Here is a 22584-nt window from a genome sequence, read left to right on the forward strand (position 1 = left end):
GACTGTGCCATTGAAATAAAAGGGGCCATAAAAGCCAGTAAATATGAATTTTCTTTTCCATTCTAGGGTAAGATGTTTTACTGCCTCTGCCTAATTTAAGGCAGCAGGAGAGTCTCATCATGAGAATGTGGTTTCCCTCGTGACTTTTCCGGCCACGTAGCCTTGTTTCCGGGGCTATGTCTGCCCGTGAGAAATCAAGAGCCTGTGTCACAGTGAAGGCTTACACTGGGCACTGGGCCCCACCAAAAAGGACTTGGGCCACTAATGCCACTATTTCTAAGTTGGTGACAGATATATTATCCTTCCCAGACTTTTGGGAGAGAGACATCAGGGATACTGACGTGGGATTGTAGGTCCAGGGTTTCCTGCACCTGTGGCCCCTGATACCTGTGGGCCTGGCTTCAGGGACACCACCTGACATGCTTGTGCCTGCTGCTGGCCCCACCAGAGCCCAAGTCCAGGTGCCTGCCTCTTTTTGGCAAGGCTTTAGTAGTTGCAAGGTAGTCAGCTCAAAGCGCAGCCTTGCGGGGGCAGGAATTCCACGGCTAAGCCCTCGGAAGCAGTCTCGTCCGGTGCCCTGGAGCAGAGCAACACCCACAGTCTTTCTCAGTTCTCCGTGACATCCCCAGGCTGCCGAGGATGCTCAGCTATCTTTGTCTCCTTTCTCAGGGATGCTCAGGGTCCAGGCATCAAAAGCACAATCAGTAAAAACAGCAATTCACCAATCGAATGGTAGGGTTTTGAATGCTTTGTCCCCGCTCCAGCGGGGGTTTGTGCGACTCATTCCCACAGCTCTGCAGAGCGGACGGCCAAGGGGAGACCGGTGCCGTCAGAGACTTGGCGAGAGTCCGCCTCTTCCACCAAAGACAGCGCCTTTTCCAAGATCACCCTTTTGCCCAGCACCTAACCACATGGGGTTTGTCTGTTGAATCAGCATGAACGGTAGAACGACATCCTTCATTTATGTGACAAGTTCCTCTACCCAAAGTATCTCATCAGTCTCCTTGATTTTACAAATACAGGCACTTTTCAGTGATTACCAGGGGGCGCCATGGTGCAGTGCAGCCGGCTCCCCAACCATGTGTACTTGGCTTTGGGAGGAATTTCAATGCTTAGACATGAACGTGGTACCTCTCGGTTGCTGGAAACCCCCATGTTCTGCATCACCAGGGAAGGGGGCGCTTAGCGGAGGCCCCTCTGCCCCTCTGGCCCCTCCCGGGACACACCGCTTCCCTGCACCGTTTTCTCCTGGACGATGCACCTGTGCTAGACAGGTGGCCAGAAGGACCCCACTCTTCCCCTCCTGTACCCACCCCCTCTCCCAATGTCACTGTGCAACTTTTCCCACCAAGGTGGGGCGGCTCTGGCCCTGACCAGTGTGGCTCAGCGGGTTGGGTGTCTTCCCACAAAGCGCAGGGTCATCAGGTCGATTCCTGGTTGGGGCAGATGCCTAGGTTGTGGGTTCGGTCCTCAGTCGGAGGGTGCGCAAGAGGCAGCTGATCGATGTTTCTCTCTCACATCAATGTTTCTCTGCCTCTCTTCCTCTCTGTCTAAAGAGGTGGGGCTCTGTCTAAAGAGGTGGGGCTCTGTCTCCCCACCCTTTGAATCTGGGCTGCCCTTGGGTCTGTCTTTGGCCCAGAAAATGTGGCAGAGGGACGATGTGCCAGCTTGAGCCTAGGCCTCAACACCCTGGCACGTTTTGCCTGCTCTCTTGGCACCCTGCCACCACAGCCTGTGCAAGGCCAGGCCAGTCTGCCAGGAGGACGAAGGTCCATGTGGGGAAGACCCAGTCCAGCCCGGCCAGCCCCCAGCCAGCCCCCGGCCAGCCTGCAGTCTGCACCGGGGAGTAAGCCCACTGGGCTGACCCGGGCCTGAGGAGCCGACCAAGCCGAGCCAATCCAGACTTGCGAAGTAAATAAACGGCAGCATCTTAAGCCACTATGTGTTGGATGGTTTATTTCACAGCAAGAGCCCTTTCTCCGAGCCGTACAAGCAGGGTCTAGTACAGCACATTCGAATTGCTCTTTGCACTAACAGGTGGAGAAAAAATTAAGGTTTCCTTCTTTTGGTGATGGTGTTAAACATGGGTAGGAACTATTGGACTCCATTTCCTTTTCGACTCTATGTTTTAAAAAGTTTTCCTATGAGATCAACAGCACATATGTCATCAATGCAAGCGAGTCACGTTCCGTCCCCACTCTGGTGTCCAGGGCTCCACCAATGAGACGCGATGCAACCGACACTTGGCACCACAACACACCACAGAGACCAGGCATGAGACAGGTCACTGTTTTACAAAGGGCCCTACATAAGCAAACCATGAAACACAGCCTTTTATGGTCAAATATGCATTCAATAGCTTCTTGATCACCTCTCCCCAAATGAGTTCTCATTATTGTCTTCCTGTCCTTCTGTTTCCACTGGCCACACGCTTCTCTGTAGCACACGCACCCAGACTCACGATGGCTCCGTGCGTCCTGTCATTCATTGCCTTTGGGTCAGTACAGAATGAGTAGGGTCGGCGTGGGGGAGAATAAGACTACGACTCTTTTCTGGACGTAGATTATTTGTTGGGCACTCTCTTTGGAAGGAGCTCATGCTTTAGTTATCGCTGGGCAGAGAGAGTGCCCAAAATGACCATCGGTGCCTTTTCATAGGAAGGAAAATGGAAGCACAGAAACGCAAAGTCAAACCGGAGCAATGATGACGGCCCCTGTGGAAACTCGGGTTTTTGGCTCAGCGTTCTACTGCGTGAACGCCAGTCTGTTTCGTGTGTCCCACCTCAAAAGGTATGGCGGCTTCGTCCTCTTTTATAGCATCTCTTTGCATAAATGTTAACGAAAAGGGCAGAGCAGACAGTAAATTCTTACCAATTGATCACCCTGGCAATGCTGTTATTGCTGGTGATTTTCTTTTATGTCGGCTAAGGACCCCCACAAATTATAAAGCCGCCCTCTGCGTCTCCGTTCAAACACGGTGACTGACCGCTACCTTGCAGCGTGTCCAGGAGCACTGCAACCAGTCGGGAGAAACCAGGGGTCAATGGCCACTCCCTTCACGGGCACCTGTGGCTGTTAGAGGGGGGACAGTGGCCACTGTAAGCACCCTTCAAACCTACCAGGCCTGCAGAATTAATTTTAGGAATTTTGACTGTTCTCTAGTGTTTGAGGAGAGCAGAGGCTCACCAACTACAGCAGATGGAATGACCCAGGTAACGCCTTCCAGCCTGACTCGCCCTGTCTGTTCCCTCATAGGAGGCCTGGCGCTAGGAGGAAAGCACTCGGGTGATGGATTTCCTTCAGTCCCCAGCAGGAGGATTTGGTTTTTAACTTAAATGCACTGGAAGATGGCGGAACGTTTTCTACTTCTACGGGGCTGAGTTACAGGAGCATGAAGATTTAGGAGGAAAACAGGGCCTATGGCCTCAACACATTTAGGCCACTCTTATGTGGAGAAAGAAAATGCATGTTAATGTTTCAACTTTGTTTTTTGTTTCTTGAACTTCCTGGGCTCCTCCTCTTCACTCGGTGTGCTGGCCGCCCCCGAGCCCTGTTCATTTCCCGCACCTTTGCCCCAGAGACATTGGGAATAAGAACGACACGCGGTAGCCAAGAGGGTTTGTAGCGATTTCTTTACCAGAGAACCAGACTGCGTCTGCTGGAGGGGAAATCACCCCGGGGATGACCACCAGGGGGCAGTGCAGGGGAGGACACGTGCTGCCCCTTAGTTCTGCCTGACCACGCACAACGAGGCAAAAACCCTTTCGGAGGGAGAGACGGGGTTTCCCTCTTCCCTTCTTGTAGAAAAATGGGAACACAGAAATGTTCTCACACCCTAAAAGTCTCTCCCCTTGTCCCCTGAGCCTCCCTGCAGGTGTCACATTTCTAGCCTTCACCCCACCCCCTGAAGTGCTTACAGACCAGCCCCCTCCACCCCCCAGCGATCACCTAAACACAGGCACCTGCTCGTGAGAAGGGGCGCCACAGGTGGTCGGTAAAAACCATCGCCCTTGGGAGAATTCACGAAAAACCCTTAAACAGTAAAAAAGTGTGTGTGTGTGCACGCGAGCGTGCATGTGTAGAGGGAGACCACGGAAAATGTTAGCACAGAAAGGGGAACACACAGGAGGGAAAGAACACAGCCCCGGAGAGAACAGGACCACCCTACACCCAGAGGCCGGGGAGAGACGACCACTGGGGAGCCGGCGATGGGAGGGGGGAGGGAGGGAAAGAGGGAGGGAGGAAAACCGTACAAGGGGGCCAAGGGGGAGCAACCCAATGGAGCGGCGTGTACCTGAGGCATTGGTTGATATGTGACCGGGTGTCAGAGGGGTGCCGACACATTCACGTTTTTAAAAAGCCCCCGAGTCTACAGAGCTCGGCAGGCGCAGCGTGTCCGGCATTAGAGGCAGATGTACCGAATGGAGGAGCAGCGTGCGGGCGCTGATCTGGGCCCCGTCCAGGCGCAGGCGCTCGCGGCCCACGTGGCCTCGCCGCCAGGTGGGTACGTGGCCCCCCGGGGCGCGCAAGGGCGTGGACCGTGCGCTGATGGCCGGGAAGTCGCAGCCGGTCCCGCGGAGTCCTGGATCCGAGGGCCGCCGAGAGCCACGGCGGGTCTCCGGCGCTCAGCGCTGCGCCCCGGGCGCACAGGCCTCGGCCTCGCCCTGCTCCTGCACGGGCCGCGAGGCCTTGTCCGGCTCCGGCGCGCCGCCGCCGCAGGCGTCCGGGAAGCGGGGCGCGAGCCCGGCGAAGGAGTCACAGCTGGCCGGGCTCTCCTCCTGCACCGGGTGGCCCACCGGCTCCCCCGCGCCGCCGCCGGACCCCGCCGGGCCCTCCTGGGAGTTCTGGCTGACGTAGACCACGATGATGTCGCCCTTGAAATTCATCACCTGCCCGCTGGAAATAAACGTGGAGTTACTGTTTCCAGTCACATTCCCTGCAGGGGAGAGGAAGAGAGAACGCAGGGAAGGTGAGTCACCCGTTCCTGGTGAGGGCTGGGTCTCGTGAGACGGAAGTTTCCCCTGGGCTGGAGGGGCAACGGCGGCCCCTCTTCCTCCCCATGGCTCCTAAAGGAGTCGGGCACACCCAGGGGCTCTTCCCTCCTCGGTCCTCTTCCCGGGCCTGGCAGGGAAGAAGGATGGGGGAGAGAATACAGGAGAACCAGAGAGAAGAGAGGGGAGAAGACAGGAGGAGACCAGCCCGGTGATGGACGGCTGGGGGAGCCCCCCGGGGATGTGGAGTCACAGGGAAGACTCTCTGAGCGTGCGCCCATGGGTGACCCACAGGCAGGACAGCAGTGGCCCAGCTGTGGCCCTGTGTATCAGGACAGGACTGAAGGCTGGCAGGAAGGGCGTGTCCTTTCGGCAGGACCCTGCAGCCCACCTCGCCCAGCCCACGTCTCAGACCCACCTTACATCTAAGGCCTCTGCCACCCTGGGTGCCTCGATGCCTCCCACTTTCCCAGGAGGTCCCTAAAAGCTCAGCCCTGCGGGGGGGGCCACCTGGGCTCGCTGTTTAGCAAAGGTTAACCAATTTTCTTCCCTTAACATTACTTTTTTTTTTTTTTAACTCCTGGAAAGGGGAGGGGGTGGGAGGTGGGGAGGGATTCAGAAGACTAAAATAGAAAAAAAAATCAATCCTGTAAATCACTCCTTCCTTCTGAACCCTCAGGAGTGTTCTGTCTCCAGGGGTTTCTATCATCACTTCTTCGTGGGTGACTGGACTTAGCCGGCATTTCATTCATTGGAAAACAAACAGGAAGTTCAACAAATGCTAGGAGACCTGCTACCTCTCATTCGTCTTCTCTCTTATAGACTGATGCCAGAGAACTTTGCACGCCTGAGAACTGGAAATAGAGGCCACAATCCAAGCAGATGCAGAAGCGCCTGAGACACTCAGCCTCACAAACGGAACCTTTGTCTGGCTGGGGGCGGGGGGGTGGGGGGAAGGAGGGATGGACACCAGTGTGGTTCCCGGCCACGAACGCCCTCATCTCTGGTCTGCTCTGTTGTGACAGAGCTCAGTAATAATCTACACAGATAAAACTGTGCCTGTCGCCACTCCGCACGAAGAGGTCCTGTCCACATTTGGCAGACATGTTCTGGATGGTCTAACATACGGACGGCATACAGAATACTGTTCTGGGGAGCCTTCGCTTCACCCGCGGGATCACCTGCGGAGAAGCTGGGACTGAGGCAGAGTGGCCCGGGAAAACGCAGGGATTTCAAAGGCAGGCAACCAACCAATGGAAAGTCACACGGGAAAGGGGTGTGACTCACGCTATTTCTTCCTGAGGCAGTTGTAGGGGGTGTATTCCAAGAGGGGTAGTGGGGGGACTTATGTGCCTACTAAATGCCCCAAGCCACACGGCAGGAGGCCAGCTAGTATTTGGAACTAGCCAGGGGGAACCACACGCCCCATTCCCTCTACAGCAGACCGACTGGGCTCCTGACACACGGTGACCTCGAAGCCGGGAGGGTCTGTTCTCTAGCGTGTCTGGGCCTTCCTGCTCCCACCAGTTACCGCGTTAGTTCTCAAGGATGTTTCACCAGCCGAACGCATGAGGAGACCCAGTGAAAAGCGAATCGCTCAACGCAGAACCAAAGCATACATCCACAAACGGCTGAGCTGGGGTGGCGGTGTGGGCAGGGCAACCGTGGAAGAAAGAAAACACGGCAAGAAACAGTAAAATCCCAGAAGAACTTTGCACGCCGGTTTGTTTTGCGATTGCCTGTAACTTCTCTTTCCACACTAAAGAAATAGAAACTGGGAGCTGAGGAGCCGTGGCTATGTGAATCAAGGCTCTGGAAGGTACGATCACCCAATACACATGGCCCTGTTCTAGTACGTTATGTGTTTCAAACGTAAAAAGATGGTGAAGATAGGAACTTGTCAATGACTTCTCAGGTAGCCCAGCAGCTCCTGCCCAGGGCTGTGACAGGGGCTTCCATAGCAGAAGCAGACAGAGTGGGTAACACAGAAGCCCCCCACCCCCTGTTCAGGGATCACTTGTGAGTTAACAGAAAACGTCAGAGTGAGAAACCCAAATCACGATGTGCCCTAGACATGCCAGTCTCATTGAAAATCAACCATGTTTATGTAATAAAACCGGTCACGTTCAGTTGCTTAGACTTAAGTATTTCACAGCTCAGTTCCTCTCGTTTTTCATTATTACGATGTCCTTGACCACTGGTTCTGTTGTTCTCCAACCCCAGGCACTGTGTGGTCGACCTGCATTTTGTTAACCTCATCTCTTCTTCGTCCTCTTCCTCCTGAGATTTATCTGTCTACGTCACACTGCGTGTGAGTTCCCCCTCACTTGTAATTTGACTCTCCAACAGGTCATCTCTGCGAACCCACGGCTGCTCGCCTTCTTCCTTGTCAGCACCTTTGGTGTGTCTGAGCTCAGGTAGAAACCCGTGTTTTTACTGCCATCGTCTTGCATATTGAGATTCTGTGTTACAGTTTTCACCTTAAGGATGTCACACCGTGCCACTGCCTCCTGGCAAGCAATATCTTTGATCCATCCTACAGGGTTTATGCTCTTGTTTTCTCCCCCACCCCCACCCCCAGGGGGAACTCAACCCTTTGCTGAAGAGACATATTTGAACATTTCAGAATCCTTTGAGCCACAGGTTGGATCAAGAATATTATTCTCGGGTAGGGCATAGTAGGGAAAGGATAAAAACAAGGCCTCCAAATTCCTGATGATCAGGATGTAAAGAAAATCTACCTGGAAAGAGTATGAACTTCTCAAATAATCTGATCAAGTCCAAGTCCATTCCATCCATGCTGACGTTTATGAGAGCAGGGGAACCGGTACAGACCAGAATTCTTGTAAACGCTCTGATTTGCTGCTAGTAGCCGTCAGTGGCGGCAGAGTCACCCTTGTGGACGAGCGTGCTGAGTGGGCACATAGGCCCTTGCGCTGGAAGGGCCCCACAGCTGCTCTAACACGCTGCTGGGCTCATCCAGAAACTCTTACTAGCCCTGCACAAGGGGCCTGCCGTTCTCCGTTTCCACTGGGCTCTGGGAGGTCTGCAGCCTGTCCTGAGCGACGGGCAGCTCTCAGGGGCCTCGCTCTGGGTTTCTCCCGCTGATGCTCTAACTTGGTGTCACTCCTTTCGGAGGTAACATCTCACCATGCCGGCGCGTTTCAACGTCGCGGAAGTGCCTGCCACCCTGATTGCCCCCGCCGATAAAGAGCCATTCAGGAGAACGCCAAGGTGCAGAGGGTATCCACCCGTGCCCTTCAAACACATCTCCTATGGTACGTGTCCCTGATGTTCCAGCCACCTGTCACTTGCCGTAAAACTCAACGACAAGTTTCTGATGTAGCACGGAGGCCTGAGAAACGGTCTACTGACTGTACCTATTACACCTTTAATGCTTTGCCTACAACGTCTGCTTTTTTTTTTCCCCCTCAAGTGGAACGAGAACTGAGCCGTGGCCGAGCAGTGTAAATGCAGGGTCCTCCAAGAGTTTCATCCCCTCAGATCTTGATGTCGTCTCGTGCTCCTCAACCTCAGCAGCAAAGATGGTTAGCGACTCCTTCTTGACTTGTCCTGAAGTATTTAGCAATTTTCACAGAACCAATTTGCATGCCTGGCCCACCTCGCTTTCTACCAGTGAGTGTGACGGGTAAGGTTTGGGGTTACCACAGGCTGAGCTCACACGCTCAGGACTGGGGTTTAGTAAGCGTGGCTGCTCCCCAGGCGCGAGCAGAAGGGGCTGGGCATTCCTGGGTGACCCCTTCGGGGTGAGTAACCAGGGTGCCTGCCGTGGGCTTCCGTCGGCTTGCTTGCCGAGGGCAAGGAGAGGGTGGGCCCACCCACGGGTTACATGGAGAGACACAGAGCACCGGTCACACTAGTAATAACAGTGGCAGAAGCACCGCCCCGACCCAGGACTCACTGAGCGCCCCCTTCAGGCCGGGCTGGCCGCACCGCACACACCCACTCCCGGGGACTTCCCTCGTGAGCACTCACTCAGGTTTGCTGCTTTTCCCCTGTCGTGATGGACACGTTTTTTTCATGGCTTGTCATAATGCAAATTCATGTACAAGTAATCGAATGACATCGATGTCACCCCGGTGTTGCGGTCTCCAGAGAGCAGAAGGGGCAGGCCTGGTGATCAAAGGGCTGGAGGTTTTGGTGGTTGGCAGAGGACAGGGTGTGAGGTGGTGGGCGGGGGGGACAGAGGAGGCTGCAGCGGTCTGAAAGCAATTTGGTCTCGGCCCGGCTGGGTCCCCACTGGCTGTGGAATGTGGGACGGACCACCTCCCCACTGTCTAGGCCTCTGTCTGCTCCTGTAGGAAACGAGCATCAGTCTTGGAGCCCTGCTAGTCCCCCAGGGCGCGGGGCCACGAGAAGGAATCTGACAACTGTTAAATGAACAAATAAATGACCATGTGATCACCCAGCAGGACAGCATGAGGGTCAAACGAGATGATGGATGTTGAAAGTACTTGGGGAACAGCAAAGAACGAGTCACAGGTACAACGATGGCATTTCTACTCCCAGATAGTACTGGTGCCCTTGACCTCCCACGGAAACCGAGGTGTGGGAAAGGTACTGAGCCGTAACGCTACCTTTCCATCCTTGTCTTGTTAGGGGCTCTCAACACCTGTTGACGGCTGAAAGGGCACTTTCCTCTAGAAATCTAACCGACTTCTACTGTCTTTGCAGGACTAATTCATCCTTCTGACCGTCTCTGGTTTGCACACTCGTCTGTATAACCCTGCACCAAAGCCCACAATCTCGCGTCTCGTCGGCCAGTCGGCTGCGAGGTGAATGCAGCACGGGCAGGTCGGCGTAGAGGGAGTGGTCGTGCCCTGATCCTGTGATGACCCTGTCCTGAGCTGTCCTCGCTTAAAAGAAATAACACCTTGAGCCCTGGCTGGCGTAGCTCAGTGGATTGAGCGTGAGCTGTGAACCAAAGCATCACAGGTTCGATTCCCAGTCAGGGCACATGCCTGGGTTGCAGGCCACGGCCCCCAGCAACCACACATTGATCTTTGTCTCTCTCTCTCTCTTTCTCCCTCCCTTCCCTCTCTAAAAATAAATAAATAAAATCTTTTATTTTTTTAAAGAAATAACGCCTTAAGATGCACGGCCTACCTTTCTGAACAGAAAGGTTTCACAGGGTTATGCAAGCTGAACCCAGAGGGCAATATCCTGGGTGGCCCGTCAGTCGGTCACCATGCTGGCAAGCTGTGTGACCAGGTAGGCAGGTGGGTGCTGTGGGGCCTCGGGTTCTGCACGGTTGCCATGGTCTGTGCAGTTGGCACAGGGCCCCAAGGGAGCCCCAGAAGGTCCTGCTGTTGTAGGGGACTCCTCCCAGGTTGGTAGCTGGTCAGGAGGGGATGTGAAAGGGACGGGTGGTGTGGATGAGGCTTATCCGAGATGCCTTACCGGGACCTGAGGCGGTTAGTCTGTGGGGCCTCTAGGAATACAAGCCAAGCAGGGGCCCCTCCCGTGCCCCTCGCTCACTCCCTGTGCACCCCCCCTCCCTGCAAGGCACTTACTTTAACTTCAGTTCATTTGCAAAAAATCTCAAGGTTGGTGGCATATGAAAGAAAGAGCTTTCCTCAGAAAAGAATCAGTGAGAGCAAACAGTGACTTTCTGAGACAACCGTGGAGGAGAGGGGACTCCGAGGCCAAGGGAGCCGTCGCCAACTGGGCAGACCCTGGCAGCCTCTCCTGTGGAACCTTCTGGGCCTGGCCTGGGCACCGCCCCTCGCCCAGCAGACTGGCCAGCTCTCACAGGCTTGTGGCAGCCCTCAGTCTGTGGCACACCGAGGATTCTGCACCACACAGGTCACAGGGCACCAGGATCTCCCGCGGCGGTTGAAGGGGAGGGGGCCGTGGTTTCGGGGCCCCGGTCAGATAAGCAGGATATCACAATGGTCACCAGGCGACAGATCGAACCGTGCCTGAAGACGACGCAAAGCGTGATTTGGGAGCCAGCAGGGCGTGAGGGTATCTACTCAATTAGAAATTTTGAAGAGTTTCTAACCTTCAAAATGGGTTTGCCGGCTTCACAGGAATATTTAACGTGACTTAGCTAGAAGAATGTTCAGGTAACTGGGGAAAGTGAAAAGCAGCATTAAGTTCCACAGAAGCAAGGGCCGAAGAAAGCGGCCCCCGCGGAGCAGGAGGCGGGGCCCTGGCTGCACAGGGGGCTCCAGGGAGCCCCTCTCTCGGGTAGAAAGAAGCAGCTTCCCTTTTAAGAACTCAGTCCCCGACAGAAGTTTCATTTCTCAGCCGGGGAATGCACATGCCTCTTCTCCAAAGCTCATCGTGTTGCCTGAAATGCACGGTGGATGAATATTAAATCACAAGAACCGGAGCCAGCGGGACCACCCAGCCATCATTCAGATACTCTCCTAAGGAAGAGAACTAAAAATATTCACAAAATCCACTCCCGCTGCCTGGGCTCTGCTGGGAGCTTCCGGAATTTCTCAAGAACGGCTTTTGTACTCGATCCATATGCTTGTCATGTGATTTTCCTTTTGGTGGCAACGCGAGCTCTGTTTTAGGTGTCTGGGAGAAGCAGGGGGGCGGGGAGGAGGGAGGATGATCAGGGCCGAGCAGTAGGATTTAGTAGGTGCGTTCAGAATCGTGCTAAAAAAGGAGTCACCGTGGCGCATGGCTGACACCCTTCCCAGACGAGTTAGAACAGGGAGGAGGCCAGCAGTGCTGAATTCAGCACAGCAGGCAGTGGATGCAGTTCTCACACATGTTGAAATAGTGCATTGACTTTTAGCATCAACGGATGCTCAGCATTCTTACCAAACAGCCAAATTATAAAATACGTTGAATGTGTGGTCAGTGAGCCCTTACAACACTTAGCTGCAAGTTAGTGGCCCGCATTCCAGCGGGAGACAGACGAAAGACAGAGAGGACTGTCTGTGGCTTGGCGGGAGGGGGAGAAAAGGGAAGAGAACCGGGGTAGGAAAATCTTTATCTGCCCTTTGAGGATGGAAATGGATGGTCAAGAACAGTCACTTTAAGAGAGGGTGGGACCCCGGGATGGGAGACTGAGGGTGGGGGACATGGGGGGGCCAGGCATGTGCCCGCCATCCCCAGTGCCCTTGGCTGCCAGGCATCGGCCTTGACCCTGTGCCACTTGGGTCTCTGTGTCCTCTGTCCAGGGCATGCAAGTCTGCCCAGAACAGCTAGCCCCAGCCCTTCCGTCCCCTGCACGGCCCTGCATGGTCCCACACTCCCCAGAACGGCCTGAGGAAGCGGGGAGCGGAGAGGGAGTCAGGGAGCAAGCTGGGAGCGCTGGTAGTATCTCATGACTGGGCGAATGACGCCTGCACCCAGGAACACCTACTCTCTGAACACACAGTGGCCCGGCCACCTTGGGAGAGGCGGGAAAGACCAGGAGTGGCGAAGGTCATGGCAATTCCTTGGATGGCTTGTGGCTGCTGGGAGGTGGGCTGCTGGGAGGTGGGCTGCTGATAAGGGTGCAAGGGTGCACCCAGGCTCGGGGAGAAAGGCTCCGGGACAAATCGCGAAGGGCTGCCCAGGGCAGGAGGGGACAGTGGCCCCACGGCGGCGTGCCTGCCATCCCCGGTTTAGGAAGTAGCATTTGAGCTGGGACTTGACGGATGGGAGGAACTGCGTGCTCTGGAAAGGGGGACGACAACGTGCAGACAGAGAGAGCAGTTCCTGCCGAAAGGGGCGGGCCCTGGCCGAGACGCGGGTGGGTGAGCGGTGACGGGGAACACCACACCGGAGGTTAGGGAGACGGGCAATGGAAGGCTTCGTCTTCTCACATTATTAATTCTTCCCGTGTTGTCCCTTCCCTGACCTCAACCCTACTTGTTTCCCAAGCCTTTCCGAGGCTCAGTGGATCCTCAATAAAGATGTGGTAGCAAAACAAATATGTAGCTGGCGTTCCTTAAGACTCATTGGAGGGCCCTGGAGGGAAACAATTCTCTCCAGCTCAGAAGTGGCTGAGCCAACTACTGGTTTCAGGAGCCAGAAGCCAGCCACTGGCCAACACTAGACATATTAATTATAAGTTGCTTTTTTTTTGACAGGAAATAATTTTCTAGATATAGTGGCAATTCTGTACATTCCAGGCGAAAAGGGCTTGTCACCAAGGTAACCATCACCATGGCAAAAGGCTAACAACGTAGCATGCAAATTTAAGACACGGTTACGTACGCCCTAAACAAAAGTATGTTTTCCCCTTTCGTCGGCCTTTGCTAATAATTCTCACTGGTCTTTAGTAAGAGTCATAGCGGTGCTAAAATAACCTTGACATAGGGCGTTATCCTTAAAGGATAGCCTTGTAGAGCTCTGGGAAGAACCACCGTCCTCGAAAGGATGCTGGGTGCGAAGAAGGGGCGCTTCCCTGCCGAGTAAGTGACAAGTCACTGTCATTTCTCTAGAAACCACTTCACTCGGCTGTAAGTTTTTAAAACACCCACACAGAAAAACCCAACACCCATTAAAAAAAAAAAAGAAGCCACTTCAAGTCCTGAAAGCACAGTGGCTTTTAGAAGGTCAAAGAGGATGAGGCCCCCAAGCTCACCCTCTTTCGCACATTTTACAGAACATAAATGATGACAAAAAAAAAAAAAAGAAGAAGCAATAACGAGAACGTGCTATCCTGACCAGAGAGCAGAAGGCCTGTTCGTGTATAGAAGTCACCACGGAGGGAACAGCCTGCCAGATCAATCTGGCTGCAGCTGCTGCTGCTGCTGCTTCTCAGGCAAAAACAAACTTGGCTGCTTGCTGGCCTCTGCGGGCAGGATCTCCAGTGGACGTTTTTGCATGGCTCAGCGCCAGACGGGACAGCAGAAGCAAGGTAAACTTTTTGCAAATGAACACCACCACGTGGGTGGTGCACGTTTTGTTTTGTTGCCCTTTGGCCTGCGCCCCGGTGTTTGGAGCCGGAGGAGTGAAAGGCCAGGGAGACGGGACACGGGCGCTGTCTTAGCTCTTCACGTCAAGGGACGGCGCGGATGTAGCTTCTGGTTTCGTGACCCCAGGGGAAAAAAAATCTCCTTAAACATGGCTAGCACTGTTCTTCCAGGAGCGGGCAGTGATTTTCCCACTGTGGCCAGCGTCAGCTTCCTGGTGTCGCCAGTGGACAAACCGGTCCGACCCTGGCAGGGTGACCGAGACGTGGCCTCCGCCACGTGGAGCTGCTGCCCCCCTGCACTCCTCGGCCCCCTAAAATAGTGTTCTGCGTGTCTCCACGACCGACGGGAAGAAAAGTCAACGCTCAAAAGAAACAGAACGATAGAGCTAAACTTTTACTCATGGACATTCCTTCAACGCTTTAAAACAACCTCGGGGTGCTCTGAAGGAAGAACGACACATCAGTTCTTTGAAAAATAGCCCCAGACAGAAATACCTCCTCTGCCGGGTCTGCCTAAGGATCGCTATGATAGAATTCACACATCTGTGAACGTGTGCAGTTGTAGCAAAATCCCAAAGCTTAGGAAACACATTCAAGTCCATGGTTCTACCAAGTAAGCCGGGAGCCCTTGTCAGCAAGAGGCAGGTGCCTCTGTGTCCCAGGCAGGACTCTGCCTTTCAGAGTGATGAAATAATTCACAGACCAGCTGTCAGCACTGCTTGTAGTAAATAAAGGGGCAGGGAAAAAAAAAGAAAAACATCCCAGGGTAAGCTGGGCCACGGATGAGATTTTTAGGCTGGAGTGGGGAGAGAGTCGGAGAATTCTGGGAAGCCCCTTCAATAGTATATATCCACATATTCATTTTTCTGGAGAGTGTCTATAGCTTCCAGAAAATTCTCAGGGGTCCCTTGACCCCCCCATGCCACCCCCCCACACACACGGTGGGCCAGGGGAAGCCCTCATCACCAAGCACCCAGTTCCTTATAACTACGTGAAAAGACAGAGGGTGGTGTACCCTCCCCCCCAAAAGTTTTAATATAATAATTGCTGGGCTACTCGTGCTCCAAAGGCAGTGCAGCGATAAAACTGTACGACCATTTGTAACTGCAGCCTTAGCCTCCAGCAGCCATGAGTAGGCCACACGCAGTGGTCACGGAAGGCCCTGCTCTCGGAAGGCGTTAGACGCTTGTCTGCATCACTGACCTGGGGTAGAACCAGCAAGCCACTCTGGACAAATACTGACTAATGAAAGATTAACGAAACCCTTTTGTTTGTTCTCCTGAAATGTGTCAGAGCTTTCCTGGGAGGTGGTGGGGGGCGGGGGTTGGGGCGGGAGGATGGTGGTTTGAGGCCTAGGTTGCTTTAAGAAAAAACACGCAACAAAAACCCTAGAAATCTGAGGGCATCCGTAAATGTCAGCCAGCCCTGAGGTCAATGCTGACTTTGTGTTCGGGGGTCAGTGCTGGGCTTTGAGGTCTCACCCCATCACGAGAGGCCGGGAGCACAAAAGCGACGTGAAGGGACAGCCCCAGGGGTAGAGGATAACGTCCCAGGACAGTGGGCACAACCCACAAACCCAACGTGCGGACTGAACGGTAATGCACCCTACAAAGAGGCTCCGCTGGAGAAAATGCCCGAGCCAAGCATTTCCCACTTAGCTTCACTTTTCCCTAAATAGTCTGAGGCACCTGCCCCCAAGCTGCACCACGGACAGGACAACAGGACGGGAGAGACCAAGAGAGTCACTTACCAGATGCAGGTGGCTGGTCGCTGGAGGGGCTCCCGGGCCCAGGGCCACCCCTGCTGGAGCTGGGAGGCGTGACGTCATCCCCATCGCCGGGCGGGCCTCCGGCCTCTTCCCTGTCCGCGGCCTCTTCCGGCGGCAGGCCCATGCCGTAGGCGCACTGGGGCAAGTGTCCAGTTTGGGGGGAACCCAGAAGGGGCTCCCGGTCCTCCCCAGGAGAGTTCCCGCAGCCTGGGCAGCCGTCGGCCGAGCTGGAGGCTGCCCAGTGGGGACAGTTGGCGCCCTCCACTTCTTTCTGCAAGTACTTCTCGCAGGACAAGGGCGTCCAGTCTGTCCTGCCCGGGGCCTCGGCCAAGCGGCAGGTGTCGGAGTCCGCCAGGCTCTCGGCCCCGGTGAAGCACTGGCTCAGGCTGTCGTTCTCCCCGACCTCCAGCGGCTCCGAGAAAGGGGGTGCGGGTTTGCTCCCAGGCTGAGCAAGCGACAGCGACGAGTCCGGGGTCTGGAGGGGCCTGTCCACGTACTCGTCTTCCGTGGGCATCTGCTTGAGCGGGTCCCCCTCCGTCTCGCTCACCAAGGTGAGCAGCGTGGCGCCTTCCGCGCTGGCGCAGGGGCCCCCGCCGGTGCACGGGCAGACCGCCCCGCAGACCGCCCCGCGGCCACCGCCACCGCCGTCGGGACAGCACAGGTCCTCAGGGAACACCTTCTCTTCCAGGGTCAGCTGGAAGACGCCCTCGCAGCGTTCGCGCCGCAGACTGCAGGCCTCCGCGGGAGGGCTGCCGAAACTGCTGCCCGGGGACGCCTGCTGGGGGAAATTCGGGGGGGCAGGGGCGTCAGTTCCCAGCTATTAGAACCCGGCTCTGCTAAACGCACACCCCACAGTGGTGTGCAGAGCGCGCACTTCTACCGTGAGAAGGCCGGAGGGCTCACGCGCTCCACAGCACGCGGTGTTATTGTAAACGGCAGAGCGGGGACGCCCCCTAACGGAGAATACCACCACACACGAACCAAACCAACTGCAGTTCGCGCGAATGGCACGGACGCGAGGGCCAGGGCCAACCCAAATAACTTCGTCACACAGAATTGTGACGATAAACTCTCCATCTAAGTTAAAAAAAAAAAAAAAAACCTCTAAAGAGATACTGCACTCTAGTTAGTAGCTTTGTTTTTTTGCTGTGGGAGGGCGTAGTAATTCTGAAACCACTTTCTATGTGTTCTGGAATTGAGCAACTCAGTGAAGACAGTGAGAATGGTGGGGGGCAGATCTCCCGCTGTGGGAGAGGAGACCATTCACCCAGGGAACCAGGGACGATGAGAGCGTGCTGCTGGGACAGGAACTGGAGAGATCAGGGCAACCGTGTTGGTGAAAAATGTATACATTTCTACCCCGAAGAAAACTGATCTAAAGGGCACAGTGGGATAACCAGGGACATGTTCATGTCAAATGGGGATTAGATAATAATATTATACCACTGTGAAATTTCTTGATTTTGGTAAATGAACTGTGGTTAGAATAGTGAATGTCCCGGTTCTTCAGAAATTTGCGACAACGTATCTAAGGGTATTGAAGCACAGTGTCTGCCGTTCACGCTGAAATGGTTCCAGAAAACACACACACACACACACACACATCCACAAACATACACACAGAGAGAGGGAGAGCAAATAGTGAGGCAACGTGACGAAGTGTGAGCAACAGGCAACCCCGAGAACAGGGCACGAGGGAGTTCTCTGTGCCATCCTCACGGCTTCCCCGTGGTACGAGAGCATACTGAAATTAGGAGGCACCAACATAATTACCAAAGCAGTTATCAAAATTGGTAGTTACCAAAATAAGGACAACGGGAGCTCTTTCCTTCTAGAAATCTGTACTAGGCAATCAAGACTGGCACTTTAAAAAAATCTAGAATTAGTATTTGTGCCCAGAGGTGACAGAAGTCAGAAACGGAATGCAGTGCAAGGAGGCAGCGGTCAGGCTGACACTGGTCCAGGCTTCGGGTTATTCTGAAGGGGTCAGCCCTGGGATCTGGGGTCCCATCCCTTCAAGGAAGCACCACTTACACAGCGGGGCTCAGCACTGGACTCACAACATCCCAGCCCAGTTGTGAAAAGTACTTTAAATTTACCTTATTTCCACTGAGGCGGCCGCATGTCTCATTGACCCAGCGCCACAAATTAGCTAGAAAAACAAAGCAAGGTAAGGTCTCTGTATCATTATTTCCTCTTTCTAATTTAGTATCACTGACCACTATGTCAGTTCAACACTATCTTTAAACATAACCTTCTGCGTGCCTGTCAGGAGAAGTTCCTAAGAGTGAACACAGGGAAAAGAAAACCAGCCAACCCAAAGACTATAAAGACATCTTCCTCCTCCTCCTCCCAGCAAAAACAGAACTTTCTGACCCACGTGATACCAAATACGTCCCACTGAATACAGGCACATCTGAGGGTGTCACAGCTGCAGTTGGGGCAACAGACAATCTCAGTTCCTTAGCAATTTTTCCTTGACTGTTGGGAACTGCCTTGCCTGGTGTCAGAAGCTGTAACCCCCGCCAAGGCTAAGGCTGAGGGAATGACTTAGGACCGTAAGCCACCAAGGAGACAAAAGCTTATCTCCCTGGCAGGAGTGCTGCTTCTGCTCCTTTTACTTCACCCTGCCTGGCCCCAATGCTTGGCTGGTTAGCCAATGACGGGTAAGATTCCCCAAGAGGGGAATGATCTAAGACAGGCACGATCACGTGGGAGGCCCCCAAGGAAGGACTTTGGGGGCTACAGCAAAAGGGGGTGATGGACCCTTGTCCTTCAGCTTTGACATAGCCCGAGTCCTCACTGTCTGTGAGAAAAATCTCCTAATCTCCTGGCTGCCTTACTTCCCTTGCTCTACCTAAGCCTGAAACAATGATAGAGGGTGGTGCAGCACTGTGCTGGAAAGGGCAGGTTCCCCGGGCAATCAGGCCTAAGAAAGAAAATGTAAAATCCTGTGAAACCTGCTTTGTTTAGAATGCTTTCAATAAGGGTCCAAGGAAGAAGTAAGTTTGTTCCTCAAAGTTTTAGAGCTCTTTGACCCTGACTCAAAATAGGCCCTCGGACTTCCTTGTTATCTATTGTTTGATCCATACTTCTGGGCAATGAGTAATGAGCTTTACCTGAATTCTTATGCAAATGAACCCAGTAAAAGCCATTGAGGAAAAGGCTCTTGGTCCTTCTCCTTCGAGAGATCGTACCTTTCCTCCCCAACTAGATCATGTCTTGGTAGACTTATTCTCATTCGTGGGAGCTGGGGCGGGGGGGGGGCCTGTGGGCAGAGCCCCCCTGCACACTTGACTACAAGGGACTAGACTGGGCATCACAGGGGAATGGAGACTGGCTCTCCAGTGAACTAGCTCAAATATATGTACAAGAGAGGTCAAGGGCATGCCAGAAGGCTGCAGCAGGTGTCACGGAGTTCCCATGGGCCCCAAATCCTTTTCAACTAGACCCTGTCACTTCTCAGAAAAAAGACTGTCCTGTGGCATATACATATTATATCTTTTTAAAATAAAAGCGATAAAACTTAAAAAGTCGAATCCATGAATTTTTTAAAAATCTATAAAATTATATCACGCAAAAATAAAATTTTATCCCACCGCCAGTGAATTTTACTGTTGGATTCATGGTTGTCAATTTTCCGTGGGAAGATAGCCACATCATAATAATAGCTGATGATACCTATAATGTGACCTGGTCCAGTTTATTTAACTTCTCTGAGCCTCAATTTCCCCATCAGAAAACCAGGGAAATAACAGTGCCTACCTCCTAGTGCTGTTGTGGAGATTCAGTTAGTACATTAAAATGCACACAGCGGTGCACACATTTACTGAATAAATATTCAATACATGTTAGCTATTGCTACCCTCATCATTATTATTCTTGCTTCTTTTCTACAATTTAAAAATTACATACAAATTAAGATACTCCAAATGTAAGGAACACTGCAGCTCTGTCCTGGTAGGGATCAGTCCTGGACAATTACAGATGGTACTAAGAGATAATATTTGTACACAGAAGTGATGCTCATAAATAATCACTATGGTGATCTCTCCTAGATGATTGCAAAAGACCTCCTAACTGGCGTGTCTGCATCCACTCCTGCTGCATCCCCACATTTGGTTTCCACACTAAACCAAAGGGCTGTCTTTGCTTCCCTTCACTACAGACAAGAGCGACATCCCCGGTGAGGTCTGCAGGGCTGTGTCCTCTGGCCCAGCTTCCCGCTCCGGTTCCATCTTGCATGCTCACACCTTCTGCTCCCACTGTGCCAACCTTCCAGTCCCCCGGCTCACCGCTCCCCGAAGCCTGAGATTCTCTCTGCATGGAAGGCTCTGCATTTGGCCCGACTCCCTCGGGCTAGCGAAGTGCAGTGTGTCTCACAGATCTCAGCTGCCCTGTCTCTTCCTCTGGCAGCTGGCTGAGCCCAAGACTGGGTACTCTCCGGTGTTACCCGGCCACTTGGAGCTCTCTCGTCACTGCCCCTGTCGATACTCAGCCTCCCCGTGTGGGCCAGCGCCTGCCCTGCCCACCAGGACGCCTCCTCCGGGAAGGCACTCGCTGCCTGTGTGTTGCCCAGTACTCAGACCCCAGGGCCAGGCCCACCCCCGGGAGCCAGCAAGCACGTGCTGCATGAAGGGATGAAGAGAAAGCCAACACTGGTAAATCCTGATGCACTGACCACTGGGCCTGTTTTCCTCCTCTCTGATGAGTCAGCGGGGAGAGACTTATCACAGAGGCAGAAACTAAAGAACAAGCAGCGAAGTCTGTCTGTCTGTCTCACATAAACTTGACAATACGAGTGGTCCGCAGCACCCAACAGTGCGTTATTCAAATCCCTCCTTAGGAGGTCAAGGTCGAGAGGGAAGTGAAGCTGCATTAAGTAGCAAATACGCAAGGCCCTGGCGGCGGATCTCTGCAGGTGAGAGCACCATCTGGCCTTGCTGGGGATGTGGGTTAGAGCCCGGTCAGGACACTTAGAAGAATCAACCAGTGAAGGCATAAAGAAGTGGAACAACAAATCAACGTCTGTCTGTCTGTCTGTCTCCTTCCTCCCTTGTCCCCTTCCTGTCTCTCTCTCAAATCAATCAGTAAAAAAAATCTTAGCCCTGGCTGGCGTAGCTCAGTGGATTGAGCATGGGCTGCGAACCAAAGCATCGCAGGTTCGATTCCCAGTCAGGGCACATGCCTGGGTTGTGGGCCATGGCCCCCAGCAACCACACATTGCTGTTTTTCTCTCTCTCTCTTTCCCCCTCCCTTCCCTCTCTAAAAATAAATAAATAAATGAAATCTAAAAAAAAAATCTCAATAATAAACAGACTTTTAAAAATTGGATTAACATTGCTTTCTGCTTAACTCTGGTATCTCTAATCATCATCTTCCCCTTCTAATGAATCTTTGGATTGCCCTAGTGTGCCGGTAGGTCATGGTGATGTTAATGGAAATGGCACGATGAGCAGGGTTTCATGCAGCCCGTGGATGTAATGTGAGAGAACTGAGCAAATCAGGGCACAGCAGGGGTGGGCAAGGTGAACGAGTGAGCAACTGACAATGGAAAAGGATGGGGCGACAGCAGAGCTTCAACGGAGAGTGAAGTGACTATTGAAGCATTGAGAATAGCTTCAGGAGACTATTGAAGCCTTGAAGCCTTCCTTAAAAATTATACTTTTTTTTTTTTTTTTTTTTTTTTTTGCCAAGGCTGGTGTGGCTCAACGGATTCGGCGCTGGCCTGCAAACCAAAGGGTCCCCAGTTCAATTCCCAGTCAGGGCACATGCCTGGGTTGAGGACCAGGTCCCCAGTAGGGGGCACATGAGAGGCAACCACACATTGAAGTTTCTCTCCTTCTCTTTCTCCTTCCCTATCCCTCTCTAAAAAAGTATATAAATAAAATGTTTTTTAAAAAATTACACTTTTTAGCTTTAGAGTATAACAGTCGAACATGATGTGATACAAAAAGACACTTTCAAATAATTCTTTGGTATAAAAGTTATTCGCAATAAACAAGATAACACTTGGTTATTCATGCTCAAAATGAGCACCTAAATTTTACTGAACACAAGGGAACTTGTTTTCATAATTTTAGATTCATATTTCCAGGTAACAACCCAACCAAAACTTTTCCTCCACCATTGACCCGAACATTTTGTCTCTGTTTTAACTGGGTGCACTGAAAATGTTGCATTTTAGGATAAAGGCAACAACCCCCATCTACCCGACGCCACATCACCTGTACAATGAGACAAATGGTTTAGGAGACATCGGCGTCCTGACCCTGCAGATCTTTTTTGTTTGCTTATCCGAAAATAGGCACATCGGACTTTGTTTGTGCTGCCAGAGAGTGACGAATTAGGAATAAAGGGTGTTTCACCTTAGTTTAAGCACAGCCACCTCAAAGCACTTACTCTAAGCAGGTCGCTGCAGGCGGTCAGTGGGTGCCACACGCATCTTCCAAAGCATAGACCCAGAAAGGTATCTATTTTTTGTTTAAGATTCATTTCCCCAAACCACGATACCTGTTAGTGCTTTCCCTTTTTTCCTGTAGTAAACGCCAGAGATGACAGCGGCGACCAGCGCCACGGATATGAAGAGAAGCAGGATGACCAAACTGGGCAGGTACACCTGGGGCTCTGTGGCGGAGGCAGGTGAGAAAACGGTATTAAAGGTGATTTCGTTTTCTTCTCTACACTTAAAAGCGACATGCTGCTTGTCCGTCCATACACACACACACACACACACACACACATTGTTAGTTATCCATTCCAGAGTAGAAAAAAATCAAGTAAACACCATCTCTGGTATTAAAATACTGACGAAAGCGAACCACTAAAAGGACCAGGGATGGGATGAGATGCAGCGGGAGAGGTGACCCTCCAGCCAGGGCTTGTAATTTGGTGGGGGGACTTGGAGGGGCTGACGAGTCTGGGCACATCACCAAC

The 22584-nt window shown here is 53.0% G+C and overlaps 1 protein-coding gene across 2 annotated transcripts in view; it reads right to left on the reverse strand.

Annotated features, from left to right (window-relative positions):
• Positions 1-1939: 1939 nt before the first annotated feature.
• TNFRSF11A (TNF receptor superfamily member 11a) overlaps positions 1940-22584 on the reverse strand; it is a 54841-nt gene continuing 34196 nt past the window's right edge. The window contains exons 7-10 of one of the 2 annotated variants that reach the window (XM_036010168.1): positions 22162-22275; positions 17748-17800; positions 15631-16423; positions 1940-4935 (exon numbers count right to left, since the gene is read on the reverse strand). In XM_036010168.1, coding sequence (XP_035866061.1) covers positions 4625-4935; positions 15631-16423; positions 17748-17800; positions 22162-22275 — 1271 coding nt within the window. In that variant the 3' untranslated portion in view covers positions 1940-4624. Of the gene's footprint in view, positions 4936-15630; positions 16427-17747; positions 17801-22161; positions 22276-22584 lie in introns of both variants that reach the window. The other variant, XM_028524404.2, reaches the window with a different exon arrangement.

This window comes from Phyllostomus discolor, chromosome 9, assembly GCF_004126475.2.
Source record: "Phyllostomus discolor isolate MPI-MPIP mPhyDis1 chromosome 9, mPhyDis1.pri.v3, whole genome shotgun sequence".
In the NCBI taxonomy this organism is placed as follows: Eukaryota; Metazoa; Chordata; class Mammalia; order Chiroptera; family Phyllostomidae; genus Phyllostomus; species Phyllostomus discolor.